This window comes from Crinia signifera, chromosome 1 (genome assembly GCF_055691185.1).
Source record: "Crinia signifera chromosome 1, ASM5569118v1, whole genome shotgun sequence".
NCBI classification, from domain to species: Eukaryota; Metazoa; Chordata; class Amphibia; order Anura; family Myobatrachidae; genus Crinia; species Crinia signifera.
In genome coordinates, this window is record NC_139217.1 from 296,745,936 (window position 1) to 296,763,886 (window position 17,951).

Genomic DNA, 17,951 nt, shown 5'->3' on the forward strand with positions numbered 1-17,951 from the left:
GATGGACACTAGTAGCTTGTCTCTACTGTTCCCAGAACCAGAGATATCAGCCTTCCAGCAGCTGCTCCAGCTCCACACACCTGGTATGTAGTTTTATATACTCGTTGGCAGATTGCTCTGCCTCCTGAACGCTGATCCCCTAGTCCCCAGTACCATTTGGTAGGTGGGATTCTCTAGTTTTTAATTCCATTAAAATCTAAGAAATCTATATCCGGGAACTGGAGATATCTGCAGTCAAGCAAGCTGTCCTCCCACCAGAAAATTATGAATAATAAGCCCACTCCACTATACACCACTCCTCTGCATATTAAACATCCTCTACCACCCCGGAAGTTATGTATCAGGGCCCCTTCATTCAGCCCAATGCCCCCTTCTCCCACCTCATCTCCCACCATCTGTGCAGTAAAGGGGTAATTAGTGGAAATTACTGATCCAGGCCCTACATGCTGAGCGGTTGATATAATACCCCCTACCACCCACAGGACATCAAAGCTTCCGCTCATAGCACCCCTCCCGCTGTAGGTTTGGTAGGGGCCCTAATACATTGCTATGCCCAGGGCACTATCTATAATACTTTAACTGAATGATAGAGGCTCCAATAAGAGCTGTTGCTGCAGTGTGCCCAGTGGAGCGCCGGTGATCCTGCTCCTTGCGCATCCCTGCTGGCCAGTGTCCACACATGTGAAGTGATCCTCTCTAGGCTAATTACCCAATATGCAGCTCATAGGGTGGTTATTATAGCATACCCTCCAACTTTACCGTTTTAGCCGGTACAGTACCGTTTTTTAACAGTCTGTACTGGCTAAAACGAACTGTACCATTGTACCGATTTTCTGACTGACTGACAAAACTCTGGGAGATGTAGTTCATAACATCGCCGACTGCTCCCCAGGGACTGTGTAAGAGCATCCGGCCAGGACTACATCTCCCAGTGTGCACCACGGTGGGACGTGGCAGGCCCGCCTTCCCCTGCTCAGAGAGGGACTCCTGTTAAGAGACGTCACGGCTGTGGGGAGCCAGTGACTGAATTTGTAGTTCTCTCTCCTCCCCTCCGCCACAGCACAAGCTGCCGCTGTCGGGATCAGAGAGTGGGTGGCCTGATGTCACCAGTGTGCGGCCTGATCTGCCGTAGCATGGAGAACAGGCCGCGGGGGCTAATGCGCCTGTTCTTCCGGCCAGACTCTGCACAGCCGAGGGGACTGTTCCAGATAGTAACAGCAAGCGCGGGATTTATTTTTAAAGGTGATGTGTAATGTAAAGTAAAAATTGTCACGATCACGCCACTTTACAAATGGCCATGCCTCTATTTATAGCCACACCCCCTTGCCAGTACCGATTTTTTTTGTTGGAATTGTTGGAGGTTACAGGGCAGGCGAGAAGGGGGGGGGGGGGGATGTACTAATTACCCAGGTCAAGGCTTGCTGGAGGGGCCCTGCATGGGCCCTGGTCCGACCCCTCCATTCCCCCTCCATCCCTCCTAGGTAGCAATAGCAGCACACACTTCTACAGCATGTGTCTCACTGACAGCGTGAGAGGTCATGCTGAGCCTGCTGTCAGCACAGCACATGCTGTAGGTGTGTGCTGCTGCTGAGATTACACTATTTAATAATCCCGGGTTTTTTCACATGAACGCGCCCAAACCCGGGACTAGCGTATGTCTGAAAGGGTAAACCTGGGATTTCACTCCCGGATACTGAGCACCAGCAAATGACCAGGGTTTTTCCTGGTATTTAACTCCCGGATATAATACCCGGCTTATGTCTGAATGGGTTTACCCGGGTTTTTCCGTTTTAAACATGTGATGTTGCTTTTTTTGCTGCCGGGGCGTGTCCCATTTTAATGATGAAACACTGAAGTGCTTGAAAAGCCTGGCTTATGTGTGAAAGGGGTATGCCCGGGTTTTTCCCGGATTTGAGGTGTAGTGTGAAAGGGGGTCTGTTACTAAATCCCGGGAGTGACCTGGGTTGAAAATCCCGGGTAAACCTGGCCAAAATCCCGGGTAGTATGTCTAAAAGGGGTATAATACATTTGTGGGGGATACAAAATATTGCAACTGTATGTTTTCGGAAAATAAGCCACAAATATTTATTGATAAATGGGTTCCATGTGGAGTTGTTATTCCTGCCCTCTCTCTCTCTCTCTAGCTAGAATAAACAACCATGGAACCCCCCTCTCCATCTTGATGCATACAGTACACTGGTATATCACCAGCAGCACGGAACCCCCCTCTCCATCTTGATGCATACAGTTCACTGGTATATCACCAGCAGCAGCACATGCTACCTTGTGTAAAGTCTGATAGGAATTATGCAAGCTATGCATTCCCCAGCACTTTATTGGCCTAAAGTTCTCAGTGTCCGTGCTGTAACACGGGGGCTTGGCTCCACGTCAGCTGTTTTGGAGCAGGTGATTGGAAGAGCCGGGGTAAAACGAGGGGGCGGGGTTTTCTCTGAGTGGTACTTCAGTACACAGTGTGCTGCAGGTGCCGGGCATACAGTAACTTCTCTGCGCTCTACCAACGGATCCACCACTCCGCTGCTGCCCTGCCTGCTCAGTACACAGCACAGGGGACGGCGGCACCTGTGGCAGAGCAGGCACTTTCAGCGCATCTATACATCTGCAGGTGCTGACAGCATGCAGAGCTGCGGCAGGTCCTGGGGGCTGCTGTGCCGGTCAGTGCGGTTGCAGGGCAGGGCGTTAGGATGCAGCCAGAGGGGAGCCTGGAACCCTATAGAGGGGACGATAAGGAGCAGCAGTAGCCGGGTCTCCGCTGCAGCAGCCCCTGTTCTGGCATCCCCATCCAGCTCCCACAGGCAGATTGAACTCCTGTTGCCCCGGCACGATGACTTTTCAGAGCGGCACATTGGCCCCGGGGATAAGGAGAAGCGGGAGATGCTACAGACCATTGGGGTGGAGGTAAGTGCGTGACTGTGCTGGGCTCATGAATGTGCACGATGAAGTGTTTACAATGGGAACAGTGATCAGCTCCCACTGTGACCTACTGTAGGCATAGTGCTACATGAGATCTGAGTATTGCAGTGCACTTGCAGCTGTTCTGAATATTCTTTATTTTATTCCTGAAAGGGTTAATCGGTGCACTGCAAATAATTTCGTTCCTATTTGCCTGAGCTCTTGTAGGATGAATGAGCCCATGTTATTAGCCCATAACCTAATCTCCTCTGTAAAACACGGTACACAAAAGATCTTTTGCTGCACCGCTGTTAACAACATTGTTCAATGATGTCTCCTGCTGAACATGTAGTCTATTGGGGCATATACATGGAGCGATGTTGTGCTCTTTTCTAAGCGATCTGACTAGATTGCTTAGAACACAGGTTCTCAAACTTGGTCCCCAGGACCCCACACAATATTTTGCACGTCTCCTCACAGAAGCACAAGTAAAATAATTAGTTCCACCTGTTGATCTTTTAAAAAATGTGTCAATGAGTAATGAGTGCACCTGTCAGGTGACCTGTGTAGGGTCCTGAGGACTGAGCTTGTGAGAAACCCTGGCTTAGAAAGTAAGCACAGATCACCCGTGTGTATGACCCTGAGCAATGGCGATGCGCGGTCCCATACATTGCTATTGCCTGCTAGTTAAGACGGTGCATGCAGTCTAAATCTAGTCAAATTGCTAAGCAAGTGACTGCAAATTGCTGTGTGTACAGAATGAGCGATTGCGATCTACGTCATCCTGAACCACTTCCCTGCATTATTTATTTTTGCTTAAGTATAATTGCTTAGCACTCATTGCCTACCCTAAATAGCTTAGCAAAAATGCTTGACACACCTCAATGTGTGTGTATGCCCCATTTTGATGATATAGTCAACATTGAGCTACAAGTTCAAATTACGTAAATATCGTTAACGACACACAGGAGTTTGCACTGTTAAGATATTGAGTGCACACACTGAACAATGTTGCCAATATCATTATTGTTCATGTTGTTGACTATATAGTGTGACTGGAACATCAGAGCTTTATGGCAAGTTGTGTTGCTTAAGTGGGACTCTGCTCTGCATTAGAATTGGCTGTCTGTATGCAGTGATGGAATTCCAACTCTACATGCTGCTTTTGTTATCTCCTAATAGAGTATTCAGGAGCTGATTGACATGACTGTTCCTCCAAGCATCCGCCTGTCAAGACCCCTAAAAATGGACAAAGCAGTCTGTAAGTTCAACAGTTCTACTAAGCGATTCTTAGCAAATGTCTATTGCCCAATGCTGACTCTGCAATAAAGTGTTAACCCCTACTATTAGTGTGCAGGCTCTATCAGTCTCTCGGGATACTTCCTTACTATGCAGCTTTGGCTGGGAACAGGCTGTTCAGTAGGAGTTAATCATGAACTGGGTCAGAACACATTAAAGACTGGTAATGTCTGTGTTCTACAGCTTCCATTCCCTCTGACAATGCCGTGTTAGAACTTGGTTCAGCTTTTACAACATGCTGCATATCTGAATAAAAATTCCAGAAGACATGTCTGCTAAAGCCTAATTCTGCAATATTTATGTAGATTAGCAGATAAAACCCTGCTTGCGTTATTGTTCTCCACTACATATAGAACACCATAAAGCAATAACCCTGGTAGTAAGTAGGTGACGTCAGGGGTGGCAACTTGTGTTTTTTGCTGGAGGCTGCTCAGGGAGGTGTGGCCTCGTGAGGGGGGGGCTTTCATTTGGGATGGGGTGTGGCCCTGCAGTGTGCTGGCCTGGGCAGTCCTGTGTCATGGTGTGCAGTGGCTAGTGCTGTATACATGGCACATGGTGGTGTGCTTGCCTCCCACTGTGGGCACACATGCTGCATGGAGAGGGCGGTGTGTGTACGGGGAGAGCACACATCGGGCAGCACGCATGCTGCACTCTGCCTGTTGGTGGTTGCTCGCCGGGCGGCAGGTTTGGTGGTGTGGGTGCAGCAGACACGAATCGGCAGGTGGATGTGGCCTGGCAGTGGGACTTAGGAGGTTGCGGGCCAGTGGGTGCTCATAGTTTTCTGTGGGTGCTCTGGCCCTTGAGCACCCACAGAACCGGTGCCTATGGGTGATGTGTAAAACAGAACCTATTCCTAAGAAAACTCTTGTGCACTTCCCTCCCCAACCTTGGTTTTTAGTTTTTCTTCTTGATTCTTAATAATAATCCTGGTCTTTGTGTCGGCATTCACATGTTGTAGACCAGGCATGTCCAACGTTGGCCCTCCAGATGTTGTGAAACTACACATCCCAGCATGCTTTGCCACAGTTTTGCTATTAGAGAATGCTAAAACTATTGCAAAGCATGCTGGGATGTGTAGTTTCACAACATCTGGAGGGCCAACGTTGGACATGCCTGTTGTAGACAGTCACAATGTGAGCAGATGACTTTAGTGTTGAGGCTTGGCTGATGCAGGTAGGGTTTGTGGTGACCTTTTGTTCTACACCCGTAAAGTATACATACAAGCGTTCATGCCTGAAGGCCATTCAAGTATAATCATATCAGCCAAGTCCTGTTCTTGCATGGGCCTCAATATTTTACATTATTGTCCAGAAAGTTACAGAAATTCTCCTACTTTTGTAGTTACCGCTAAAACTAATAAAAAAAAAAAAAAAAAAAAATGGAATCCGTTTTTACCCGTCTATATGGTCATCACGGCCAGCAGAAGTATTTTCTGTGCCGGTGCTGAATTGGTTATAGTATCAGGTCATATAAGTGATCACTGTTTCTTAACGTTCTGCTTCATTCAGTTCTGTGGTGTGGTACAGTTCTGCTCGCATGTGCTTTGTTGCTTATTAAAAATGATTTCTGGAAATATTTTTTAAGAATAAAAACATTTACAGCCCAAAAGTAAAACTAGTTTTATACATACACAAATAGGAGATCATATGGTAAAAATTGTATTGCACAGTATAATTAAGAGATCATTTCCTCCAAAATGTCTGATGCTGTATTTGTCTTGGAAACAAAGATGTCACCGTAAATTAGCTTGTAAATCTTTTAACCCATTTGTCATTAGTTTAATCATGTCACATGTTATACTTTCTTGCTGCATTCCTGTTTGTGGGGGGGGGGGGGGGATATATATATATATATATTTGTGTGTATTTTTTATTTTATTTTTTTTATTTTATTTTTTTACAGGTTTAAAGTGTGAATCACCCATTATTTTTTTGACTCTGCATTTGTGTAGTGGATTCATGATTTCAGGACACTGCTGAATTGTTTAAACTTCCTGTTGTCTGCTGCCATGAGAGACTTGTCCCCTGCTGCTGTTCGCTTCCCGTGTAATTGCTTATAAAGCATATAGCAGTAGGAGTTCAAACTTTAAACCCCTTTGCTTCTATCAAGAATGCGACCAGTTCAATCTGGTTGGTTCAGGATGACATCACAGTATAGCTCCAGCAGAGCCCATCAGAAGTCAGTGAATGTGAAACATAAACACCTAATGCAATGGGAGAGGTTTACACATGAGGGAGCTTAAATATGTATTATTTTTTGCTGCTTAACTGAGTAACACTTCTAGTTTGTGCTAGTTTTTCTTCTGGTGACCATATTAGGAAGGGCTGACTGTTTTTGGTAAAGAAATTAGTTAAATATGTGTTTGTTTTTATTTATTTTTCATTGATGTGGGCTAGCATGTTAAGTACAGTGAGGACTTTTATCAGCCAATTCACAGAAGTAGTATTTATTAATTGCAGTGAAAAGCTTGATCAGTCTCTGAATGTTTTAACCCCTTTACTGCTGAGGCTTTTCTCTCACTTACCAAGCGCGTACTTTATTTTAGGTTGGTCACAATGCAATACCAAGTGATGCAGTAAGGGGCGGCCATGTGATTGAAGCAACTGTTGAACTTTTGGCCCAGGCAAGGGCGTAACTACCATAGGTGCAGGGGGTACAGCTACTATGGGGCCCAGAGCTTAAAGGGGCCCACTTTGCCTGTTAAAGTATCATGTGCTGTATACATTTTTTTTTTTTTTTTTTTTTTTTTCAGCATTAGGTGATAAATAGCGGCCCTTAAAAAACTTTTGCTATGGGGCCCACATCTATCTAGTTACGCCACTGGGCCCAGGTGAGGCCCCCATACACCCCTGCAGACTCTGCATACTTTATTAGCAGTTATTTTGGTTCCACACAAGACGGCGCAGACTTTCATGGTAGTATAAAACAACTAAACAACAACAGTTTTGTAACTCCAGATGGCGCCCGTTGGAGTTACAAAACTGTTGTTTTGTTCTTGGAAGGTGAATTTGGATACCCTTCTTTGTAATTTCTGTGGCAGCCTAGCGCAGAACTGTAATAGACATCCTCTGTATTGTATTTCATGGTAGTATGACAGATAGGAGGAACAGTCTAAAAGGCTGTGAGGAGAGCAGTGGTCTTCCTGCTCTGACCTGGTGTAAAAAATGGGAAACCTAACACAAGTAAGCATTCCTGCTACTTTTCTTGCTGAACCACCCTTGCAGTTTGAGCAAGGATGTGCTTCAGGCTGTAGATGCTTTAATGGGGAATATACAGTACATGTGGTAGATGCTCAATTATTTTAGTAATACCGCTCAGGTGCATGAGAGGGAGGGGTTAATACTGAGTAAGTAAAAATACCTGGTTCCCCCAGCTCACTGAATGGTACTCTTAACCAATTTTGAACACTACATAACAGAATTCAGAGATATTGGTTAAATATACCTGTGCAGGTGTATGCTATGCCCCCAAGCCATTGTCAAGGCTTCTCTTGTATATTGGGGGGGGGGGCCCTAGCGCTAGCTCTAGGTGTAGCACCCCAAAAAACAGCATAAGCTAGAAAGCCCAGTGCAGTACACCAATGGGGGGAAATAGAAGAGCTTTAAGGCTTTCCATTTTTTGATGTAGTGCTCGTCCTTGGTGCTGAAGTGGCTAATATGAAAATAAATATATAATATTTTGAACACCAGGAGGCAATGAAAATTTAGCTGGAAGTTTAAATAAGTATCAATTTAAGCTCGCCATTTATTCAATTTGCACTGGGTGCCATTAAATCAAGTTACATGGCCAGGGTTGGCTTTAGGGGTCAGGCCACCCCTAGGCACAACATTTTTGGCCGCCCCCTGAACCTTGAGGGAGAGAGGACCCTTTTGGTATTTTTTAAATGGGTCAGAGTGGAGGGAGCTCAGTAGGGCTGCTCCCTGGAGTTACCTCTTCCACTTGTTCAGGCACCGGCAGCCAGGACACCGTGCTCCTCCTCCACAGCAGCTGCAGTCATGGGTGGGCAGGGTGAGGGGCTGAGACATCTGGGCAATAGTGGTGGTCGAGGGAGCTAGGAGCCGGGTCACGCACCTTGACAGCTCTAAGGGAGGGTGCTGCAGCCCATATTGCACCCAGGCGGACACTTGGTGAGCTCTGCATAGCCCAAAGACCCCAGCAGCATAGAGACTTAGGGAGCAATTATTATATTACAAATTCAAAGTACAGACTGCTTAATTTCATTAACTCTTTAAACCTTATAATATGTTACATTGCCAAATCTAAGAGGAGAAATCTTGTCCATAGATGTAGATCAAATCCTCTAACACCTAAGTAGCCAAAGTCTCGATCACGATAGACGCAATCTAGCAGCCAATAAGAACCATGATGGTTCCTATTGGAAAGCAGTCCTAAACCACAGCAGCCACAATTGGTTGATTCTTATTGGTTGTGAGTCACATGACAACTTCCAGTCAGGAGATATTGAAGCTGTGACAGTTGGACTTGTGGGAGGGACCATTTATACTGAACAAGAATGGCTGGCATGGCGGTAACTGCAGCCATCAGGCCATTCCAGCACTTGGAAGCGCTGCTTTGATAAATCAGTTTTTATGGTGATTGCTTTTTTTAATATAGATTTTTTTTTTTTTTTTTTTTTTAATTCTGCGAGGGGCAAATGATTACTACTTTTGGGGCCAAGTCCCTAAAGGCTACACCCCCTGTGATAAGGTCGTGCCCCTTCTTTATATTACAACACACCCTTTTTTGGGAAAATGTACCGCTCTGGTAGATCAGAGTAGCTGAGACTCCAAAAGTCTGGCAACCTGATGCTGTCACCTGTTTAGATCTATCATCCAACAGGTGCAGAAATTGGTATGTAACGCCTATGGCACTTAAACTCAGCTGCAGACTTTTAGTGTGTGTGTGTGTGTTTTTTTTACACTTACGGGGAGGGATGCGCTAAAACCCGATGACAGGGTTACCACAACGGGGGCATAGCCAGCAATACCCCATATAGATCTATGGGCTTCTTATTGCGACCCCCGCCGCCCCACAATGATGTGCACCACCCCTTCACCTGTGTCTGGGCAGCCTCCTGCTGTGCTGCCCAGACCAGTGACCACCTCCTCCCTAGTCCTGTACTTGCACCGTGCAGGGAGGAGAAGCCGACAGAGTTCCTAGCCCTCAGCAGCAGCTGCCAGGCACAAGAGGAGGGGGGAGCTGCCAGGGACCTTCTGCTGCATTGCAAAGGGCAGTTCTTAACACAAGAGCTGTCCTATGCGATTAGGACTGCAGATGATAGTGCATCCCGCCCAAAGTTGTGAAAAACGGCGTTGTAATTTGGGTGGGATGTACCAAGCAGTTGCAATACATACCGACACACATCGCAATCATGCTAATCGCATATGTACTAACATATGCGATTAGTATTGCAAAGGAGCACGCAGGGGGTGAGAGGGTCTCCATGGCTCTACCCTATCCTGCTGTGCCTGGCAGCCTCCTGCTCAGTTGGCTGCCGGGCTTTTCCTCCCTGCACCCGCAAGAGGTGATCACTGATCCGGGCAGCACAGCAGGTTGCTGCCTCGACACAGGTAAGAGGGGGAGGCAGGGGATGTGGAAAAGAAGCCCATAGGCTTCTATGGGATTATGCCAGCTAGAGCGGCAACGCCCCAGCGGTGGGGCTTTCATGCATATGAAAATGCGGTAAAAACACAGATAACAGTGTTTTTACTGCATTTTTAGTTTAGTACATCCTGCCCTTATGTAACATAGAAACATAAAATTTGACGGCAGATAAGAACCACTTGGCCCATCTAGTCTGCCTCTTTTTTAAACAGGTTACCTCAAACCATATTTGATCCTTATTTTTTGTAAGGATATCAATATGCCTATCCCAAGCATGTTTAAATTGTACTACTGTATTTGTCTATACCACCTCTGATGGGAGGCTATTCCACTTATCTACTACTCTTTCTGTGAATTCATTTTTCATCAAATTTTCCCCTGAATCTTCCTCCCTCTAGTTTCAGTGCATGTCCTTGTGTTCTGTACCTTGTTTAAAGCCCTTGATATATTTGAAAGTTTCTATCATGTCCCCCCTTTCCCTTCTCTGCTCTAAACTATACATATTAAGATCTTTTAGTCTTTCCTGGTACGTTTTCGTGATGTAGGCCATGCACCATTTTAGTTGCCCTTCTTTGGACAGTCTCTAATGTATTTATATCCTTCTGGAGATATAAATGGCCTCCAGAACTGAACACAGTACTCTAGTACAAAGTTTCATAGTGATTGAGAACTGAAAATTTTACTTTTATGCTTACTAACTAGGCCTGTAACCTAATCCTCCGAGTGGTGGAGGAAAAACAGAAATAATTTTGAATTGAACTTAATGCTAACCCAAATGATCCTTCATTTGGAAGAGAAGGATTGCCAGCTTAATCTCTGTATGATTGACGAAAGAAAATGATTTATTGCACAGTAAACAAACTAAAACACATTAGTTTCTCTAGCAACAACATAACATGCATTCATATGTCCTTTTATTACACATAATATATGCAAGCACATTCAAGGCAGACATCGTATATCTTACATAGTATCTACACTTTAGACTGAAGCGGAATTGTCTCGCATAGACAAATCTCAGTGGGAGTGTGTTGCTGAACGGAGTAAAGCATAAGCGTCCAGGCATATATTGCATCTAGTTTAGGGTACCTGCAAATATGCATGGATAATGGCTAGCACAGTGGTTTCCAAACTGTGGGCCTTATTCTAGTTCACTCAGAGGCAAATTCCTTCTCAAATGGACAAAACCATGTGCACTGCAGGTGGGGCAGATATAACATGATTTGGGTTGGGTTTTTTCTTGAAAGTGAGATCTATATTGCAGAGTAAAAATGGTACTGCTTTCCTAGCACGGCGCCCACGATAAGCATCACATGTATCGGTCCTTAATCGCAAACATCGCATGCATCTTATGTGTTTCTGCACCATAAGATGCATGCGATGTATACGATTTATGCGACTACAGTGATTTTTCATCGTATCCATTTTTATCGTATGTATCGCATCGGTCGTACTGTTTTAATGTCATTAGATGCATACGATTGATGCGATGAAAGTATTTTTTTATCTTGGGCGTTGTAAATCCTATCACATGCCTTCACATATCATAAGTAGTGGTATGTCATGGCATGCAATGTGATATGATTTTCATGTTGTTTTACTATGGTGGTGGTGCTTATACGATAAAGAATCAAATGTGTTTCCTTTCGGTTGTATGTGAAGTGATTCCATGTGAAGCAATTCTTAACACCACCCCCACTATGACCGCCAACCCGAAGCATGGCGAGCGGCGGCGGTACGCGTCCTCCAACCTTTTCATACCCCCACTATCCACGTCGGCGTGGAGTTGATTTTATAAAGTGTGGCGAGCGCAGCGAGCCCGAAGCGTGGCAAGCGGACGCGGATACCTTCACAGGTATCCGCAGGGCTCGCCACGCTTCGGGCACGGTAGCTCGTTAAGCTCGCCACACTTTATAAAATCAACTCCACGCAGACGTGGATAGTGGGGGTATGTAAAAGTCGGAGGACGCGTACCGCCGCCCCTCGCGGGGCTCGCCACGCTTCGTGTTGGCGTTCATAGTGGGGGTGGTGTTAAGAATTGGGGTGCATTTAAAATGACACTGTATTTAGTGGTTTATAATGAGATATGTGATTTTTAAGTGTTGATGCATCAAATTGGGTGCTTATAATGTCAACTCCACTTCCATTGTTAATGCCTCCCCAAACTATCAACGGCAATCGATTTTTAAAAGCATACATCGCAGTCATCGAATCGCACGCATCGTACCTTACTATACTACTGTTTTTCATACGATACATACGATTTAAAAACCGAAATCGCACAGATTGTATGCCTTATAAAAATGTATACGATTAATGCGATGGGTGCCGTGCTAGGAAAGCCGTACCGTAAAAATAAAGCAGTCAGTATTTCCCCTGCACAGAAACAAAATCACTCACCCAAATCTAATTATATCTGCACCTGTTACATCTGCCCCCTGCAGTGCACATGGTTTTGTCCATCTAAGAAGAATTTTGTCAGAGTGAACTAGAATAAGGCCCACTGTATATCTGCTAAAAATCTGTCAAAAGCATGTCGTTAAATCAGGTTTACACTACAAACCTTTTTACCTTGCTTGTAATGTACAAACTGTGATGGTCTCTTACTTCCTGTAGCTATTCTGTTAATAAATCCCTATTGGCAAAAGTGACCATGATAGCTGCTCATCCAAACTCCTTATTCATTTAGTTCTTATAAGAGGGAGTGCATGCAGTCATTGGTATGTAGTGACAATGTTGCCATTTAAATGACGACTGTATAAGGTCCTCATTGACTTTGTCAACAGAGTTATTGGGATCATCTCCAGGGATGGATTCTCAAGCTTCTGCCCCATGTTTTCATAGTGGGTATAATCTAACTCTGTTGTAGAATATGCATATCATATTAATTTTTACCGTGTATGTCAACATTCTTTTGAATATAGAATAGCGTGAGGGCATACATTTATTATTATAAACTTTCTATTGGTAGATGTGTGTTGTGTGACATCATTGCATAATAATCTTAACACTAATTAACTATCATAACTAGAAATAAACACGCGGACAACTGAAATGCCTTTTAAAATTGGTCAACCAGAATTTATTTAAATCTTTAAACTAAATATGGTGGCAATAAGAAAGAACGGCCAGACCCCAGTGACTTTACGACTTAACGCCGACACTCATGTCAAACGACATGATATTCTTTAATTTATTAGCAACGCCAACAAATGTCGGGTCTCCAACTCTCTCCCCAATACACCATAATAGAGCCGGCCAGACAGCCAAACCCCAATGGCCCCCAGTAGGAAAGCCACTTTATACAATGTATTGGGCAAAGAGCGCACCCTAAAAACAGCAGCGCAATAGCCACTGTTACTGCCGTTCTTTCCCGCCACAAATATAGGTTGACAAACCCCAACCGGCAAAGAAAAAGAAAAAACGGGTGGGGACAAAAAGGTGACTTGGGGAGGGAGGGTGGGAAAAATTCCAGAGAAAGAGATGGAATCTTCTATTTCCTCTCACAAAATGTCCGTTTAACCCCTCCCTGACACTCCCCTTATTTAAATCACCTACATTCTAACCTGTTAACTGTTTCCTTACCTAACTGAATTATGCAAGGCTCCCACAAACACTCAACCTAGAAGTTTATAATCCCTTGTGCTATTTGCACTCGCTCTTCATTTTTTTTAAACAGTTGTCAGATACAATATGTCAAGTGTTATCAGTACTGCAAGCAAAATGATAGGGGTATGGCTGCTTGGGGAACTCTATGAGAACATGGTACTAAGGATAGCCAACAGTATTATGTGACCAAAGATAGCCAACTGTACAACAGTATTATGTGGGACCATGATCACCCACATTAAGGGTTCTCTGTTAAATTCATTGAACTAATGTCTTGCACTAATCGATTGCATGAGTTACTTTCAGTCAGTAATTCATATTTACAACTGAAAGTAATGTCTTGGCTCGTACCAGAATAGTACTTTTAGCACCAATGTTGTTGTTGTTTTGTTTCTGTGCAGAGTAAATACTGGCTGCTTTATTTTTGCCCTGCAATTTAGATTTCAGTTTGAACATTGGACAAATACATCTCTCTACACATGTTATATCTGCTCCACCCCTTAGTGCGCATGGCTTTGCCCATTAGAGAGATTCTGCTTTTGTGAACCAACCTGAATTAGGCCCATATTTTCATGTTTTGAGTGTCTTTTTTTGAGAAGTAGATGTGCTTTGGCTTTATTCTAGATGTTGTTTTCGCTTGCTTGTTCTGATCATAGGCCAGATTCTCTAAGCTTCAAAAGTGATGCAATGGAGAGTGATAAACAGCCAGCCAATCAGCTCCTGGCTGACCTTTTTTTAAACCGTCTGACATGGCAGGTAGGAGCTGATTGCCCTGCTGTTTATCACACACACACCCTCCTCCCTGCACCCAAAAGGGAATGTACGGGGCTAGGGAGAGGAGGTCACTGGTCCGAGCAACACAGCAGGAGGCTGCCCCGACACATCTGAAGAGGGAGCCATGCGGGTTGTGATAAGTAGCCCATAGTCTTCTATGGGGGTATCACCAGCTTTTGCTGGTGAAGGCCCCCTCCCCCCATTGTGGTAACACAGCGATTAGTTTTTAGTGCATTCCAAATGCATTAGTGCATCCCGTAGAAAACAATAGGTTTCAGTTTTGATTTAAGTACAGCTACACAAAGCATATTAAGCAAACCACTTGTGTTATTACTATCTCCCTTGAAGGCCACATCAGACCATTCAACTTGTCTGTCCAAGCGGTGGTATACAGACCTCCATCCTTCTTCCCTCTCCCTCGTTTTACAATTATATATAAACTTATTTTTCTTTTGAATACATTGTTTCCTGGATGTGCTGACTTAACTAATTGAGGACCAGATGTATGAAGCTTCAAAAAGTGATAAAGTGGAGAGTGATTAACAGCCTGCCAATCAGCTTCTACCGGTCATTTTTCAAACCCAGTCTGTAACATAGCAGGAACTGATTGGCTGCTGTTAATCACTTTTTGAAGCTTGATACATCTGGCCCTCTTTCTCTAAAATCTGATATGTACAGAATATCTAGGGAAAAAAAAAACATTTGGTATCCCAATTGCACACTGAGTGAGAAAAATAACTACATAATAATCAGATAATACAGAGATCTTGGTTGCAGATATAGGGCTAAGCCCCCAGGCCGTACGTCAAGGCATCTCTGTCACTGGGGGTCCCTAATACTGGGTATGGGTCTGAGGTGTGGGCCCCCAACATGCCGACACAGGATGAGTACTCCAGGGCAGCACACTAATGAAAATTAGTAGGGTTATTAAGAAGCACAAAGTGCTATGTAGGGAAGTGAAGGTGTGATTAAAATACAAAATATATACAGTGTGATAGGAAAAAAAATAAGTGTTAGGGTGTGCTAACCTGGAGCAGACCAGCCCTACCAACACAGGGGGCACCACACTCCCAAACCCATCCCATTGACAGTAACATATGTCTGGGCTTAATAGCCAAGTGTAAGGCCACATGATAATGGCATATAACATCTGAGAGCCAGCCCATACACGCTGCTATGAGTGCTGACCCGATGTGTGCTTTGAGGTGCGCGCTCCCGCGGCACCTCATCGCACAGTACAAAATGTGCTTGCACATTCTTTTTGTACTTAGTTTCATCACATTGCATGCACAACGGATGCACATGCAATGCAATGTGATCCGTGCTAATACAGCACGGAAAGCACGCCCACAAAGCAGCGTGTATGGGCAGCTTATTGCTTTCTCAACTGCACAAGACTTTTGTTGGTAAGCTGCTCAATTAGAGGTGTGTCACTCAGGTGCTAAAAGTTAGGGGTAATTCTGTCTAGGAAAAAAACATGTTGTATCCCAATTGCACACTGAGGGGCAGATGTATTAAGCCTGGTGAAGAGATAAAGTGGAAGGAGATAACGCACCAGCCAATCAGATCCCAACTGTCATATTTCAAACACAGCTGATTGGCTGGTGCGTTATCTCTCCAATGTTATCTCCACTTTATCTCTTCTCCAGGCTTAATACATCTGCCCCTGAGTGAGAAATAACTACATAATAATCTGTGTCGGCATGTTGGGGACCCATACGCAGTATTAGGGACCCCCAGTGACAGAGATGCCTTGACGTACGGCCTGGGGGCTTAGCCCTATATCTGCAGATATATGCAACCAAGATCTCTGTATTATCTAATTATTATGTACCGTATATACTCGAGTATAAGTCGACCCGAATATAAGCCGAGGCACCTAATTTTACAACAAAAACTGGGAAAACGTATTGACTAAAGCGGGACCCTCACTCGAGTATAAACCGAGGGGGGCTTTTTCAGCATAAAAAAATGTTCTGAAAAAGTAGGCTTATACTCGAGTATATATGGTAGTTATGTTTCACTCAGTGTGCAATTGAGATACAACCTGTTTTTTTTCCTAGACAGAATTACCCCTCCCTTTTGGCACCTGAGTGACACACCTCTGATTGAGCAGCTTACCAACAAAAGTGTTGTATGTACAGAATATGTCCACACAATGATTGGAGTTTTACCTTTTTGACATCGCTTTAATATGGTACAGAAAGTGTTAACTTATTCCCGTATATCGACATATGTGGTAATACTGCAGTGCTGTTTTGGCTAGATTATGAATAGCCTCAATAAAAAATAAAGGATCTAGCTAGTGCATCTGATAACACTTGTGATATTTTAAAACCTCGCTTTTAAATATTTTGAAAATGTTATAACATAATTGGGTCTATTTATTAAGCTTTCAGGAGATAAAGTGAAAGAGTACGTGCCAATCTGTTTTTAATGTTGCAGACTTTTTTTTTTTTTAAAGCAGGTAGCAGGTTTGCTGTACTCTATCACAAACCGTTTTCTCTCTCCAAGGTGTAGAACATATGTCACTAAATCTGCGAAACGTATTCAGACATTCTGGCTTTTTAGATTGCTCACTAGTATTTGGTGTTTTGAGAATTACTTTGGCTTGAAAATGAGGCTTATACTTGCACTTGATGCTTTTTTTTTTTATTCATAGGTGAAAATGAGATTCTGGCCACACTTCACAACATAGCCTCAAAGAACAAAGTGTGGAGGTCCTATATAGGAATGGGTTACTATAACTGCTCGGTGCCTCAGGCCATCTTGAGAAACTTGCTGGAAAACGCAGGCTGGTATGTATACGTGTGTTTCCATGAGATACATCTCCTAGGTGGTGTGTCCCCAGGATAGTCTCTGTTAGAAACTGCTGAAATAACCTATTTTTCTGGAATGTAGTTTCCTGGAGCTGCAGCTACTGTATCAGTAATAGTATGCTACCGCATATTTCAGGAAGCACAGAACATGTTCTTATTTGTTTTAGAACATTACTGCATTAAATCTGCTGACACCTTGTGGACAATGTTTAGAATTGTGGTTCAGGAATTAAAGCAAGATCTTAAGCAGGGGTGGGGAACCTCAGGCCCAGGGGCCGTATGCGGCCCCCGTAGCTGGTCTCAGTGGCCCGCCCGGCAGCTTTGACGGGAGTCAAGTACAGGGGAAATCTCGCAAGATTCCTCTTAATCAATAGCAGCCGTAGACTGTCAGTCCTATTCAGTGGCAGCCGCCGGAGCGTGGGACGGCTGCAGCAGGACAATTTGTAAGAGAAATTTTTACATATGGTCCCTGAAGGATTTCTGTGGTGTGTGTTTGTGTTTTTTTTTTTTTTTTTTTTTTTTTTGTGTGTGTATAGATAGATTTGGAAACTGTCTAATATTTTGTTATAGCCACTTTAAAATGTATCTGTTGCTTACCCTTTTTGTGTCAGCTATGCCACAGATTATTCAGTCTGATAATCAACAGCGAAAACCAATGAAGTTTAATAATCTGTGTGGAGAAATTACGGAGAATGACATTTGGCCTTGGCATTAGGGCAGGGATGGGGAACCTTCGGCCCTCCAGCTGCAGCACATACTTTTTGTACTAGAGCTCATTTCATTGCAAAACCGAGATGCGATATTGTATACAATAATTGTACAGTGTATGGGCACCTTAAGACTTTCAGCAATAATTTCTAGAACAAAACACAATTTGGACACTGAATGTCAGGGAAGTGTTAATAATGGCTGAGAGAAGACTCTGTAAACAGCTCT

General features: G+C 44.1%; 1 protein-coding gene across 1 annotated transcript in view; it reads left to right on the plus strand.

Annotated features, from left to right (window-relative positions):
• The first annotated feature begins 2,469 nt into the window (after positions 1 to 2,469).
• GLDC (glycine decarboxylase) overlaps positions 2,470 to 17,951 on the plus strand; it is a 54,466-nt gene continuing 38,984 nt past the window's right edge. The window contains exons 1-3 of the mRNA XM_083185989.1: positions 2,470 to 2,916; positions 4,093 to 4,171; positions 16,859 to 16,994. Coding sequence (XP_083042115.1) covers positions 2,635 to 2,916; positions 4,093 to 4,171; positions 16,859 to 16,994 — 497 coding nt within the window. The 5' untranslated portion in view covers positions 2,470 to 2,634. The remainder of the gene's footprint in view (positions 2,917 to 4,092; positions 4,172 to 16,858; positions 16,995 to 17,951) is intronic.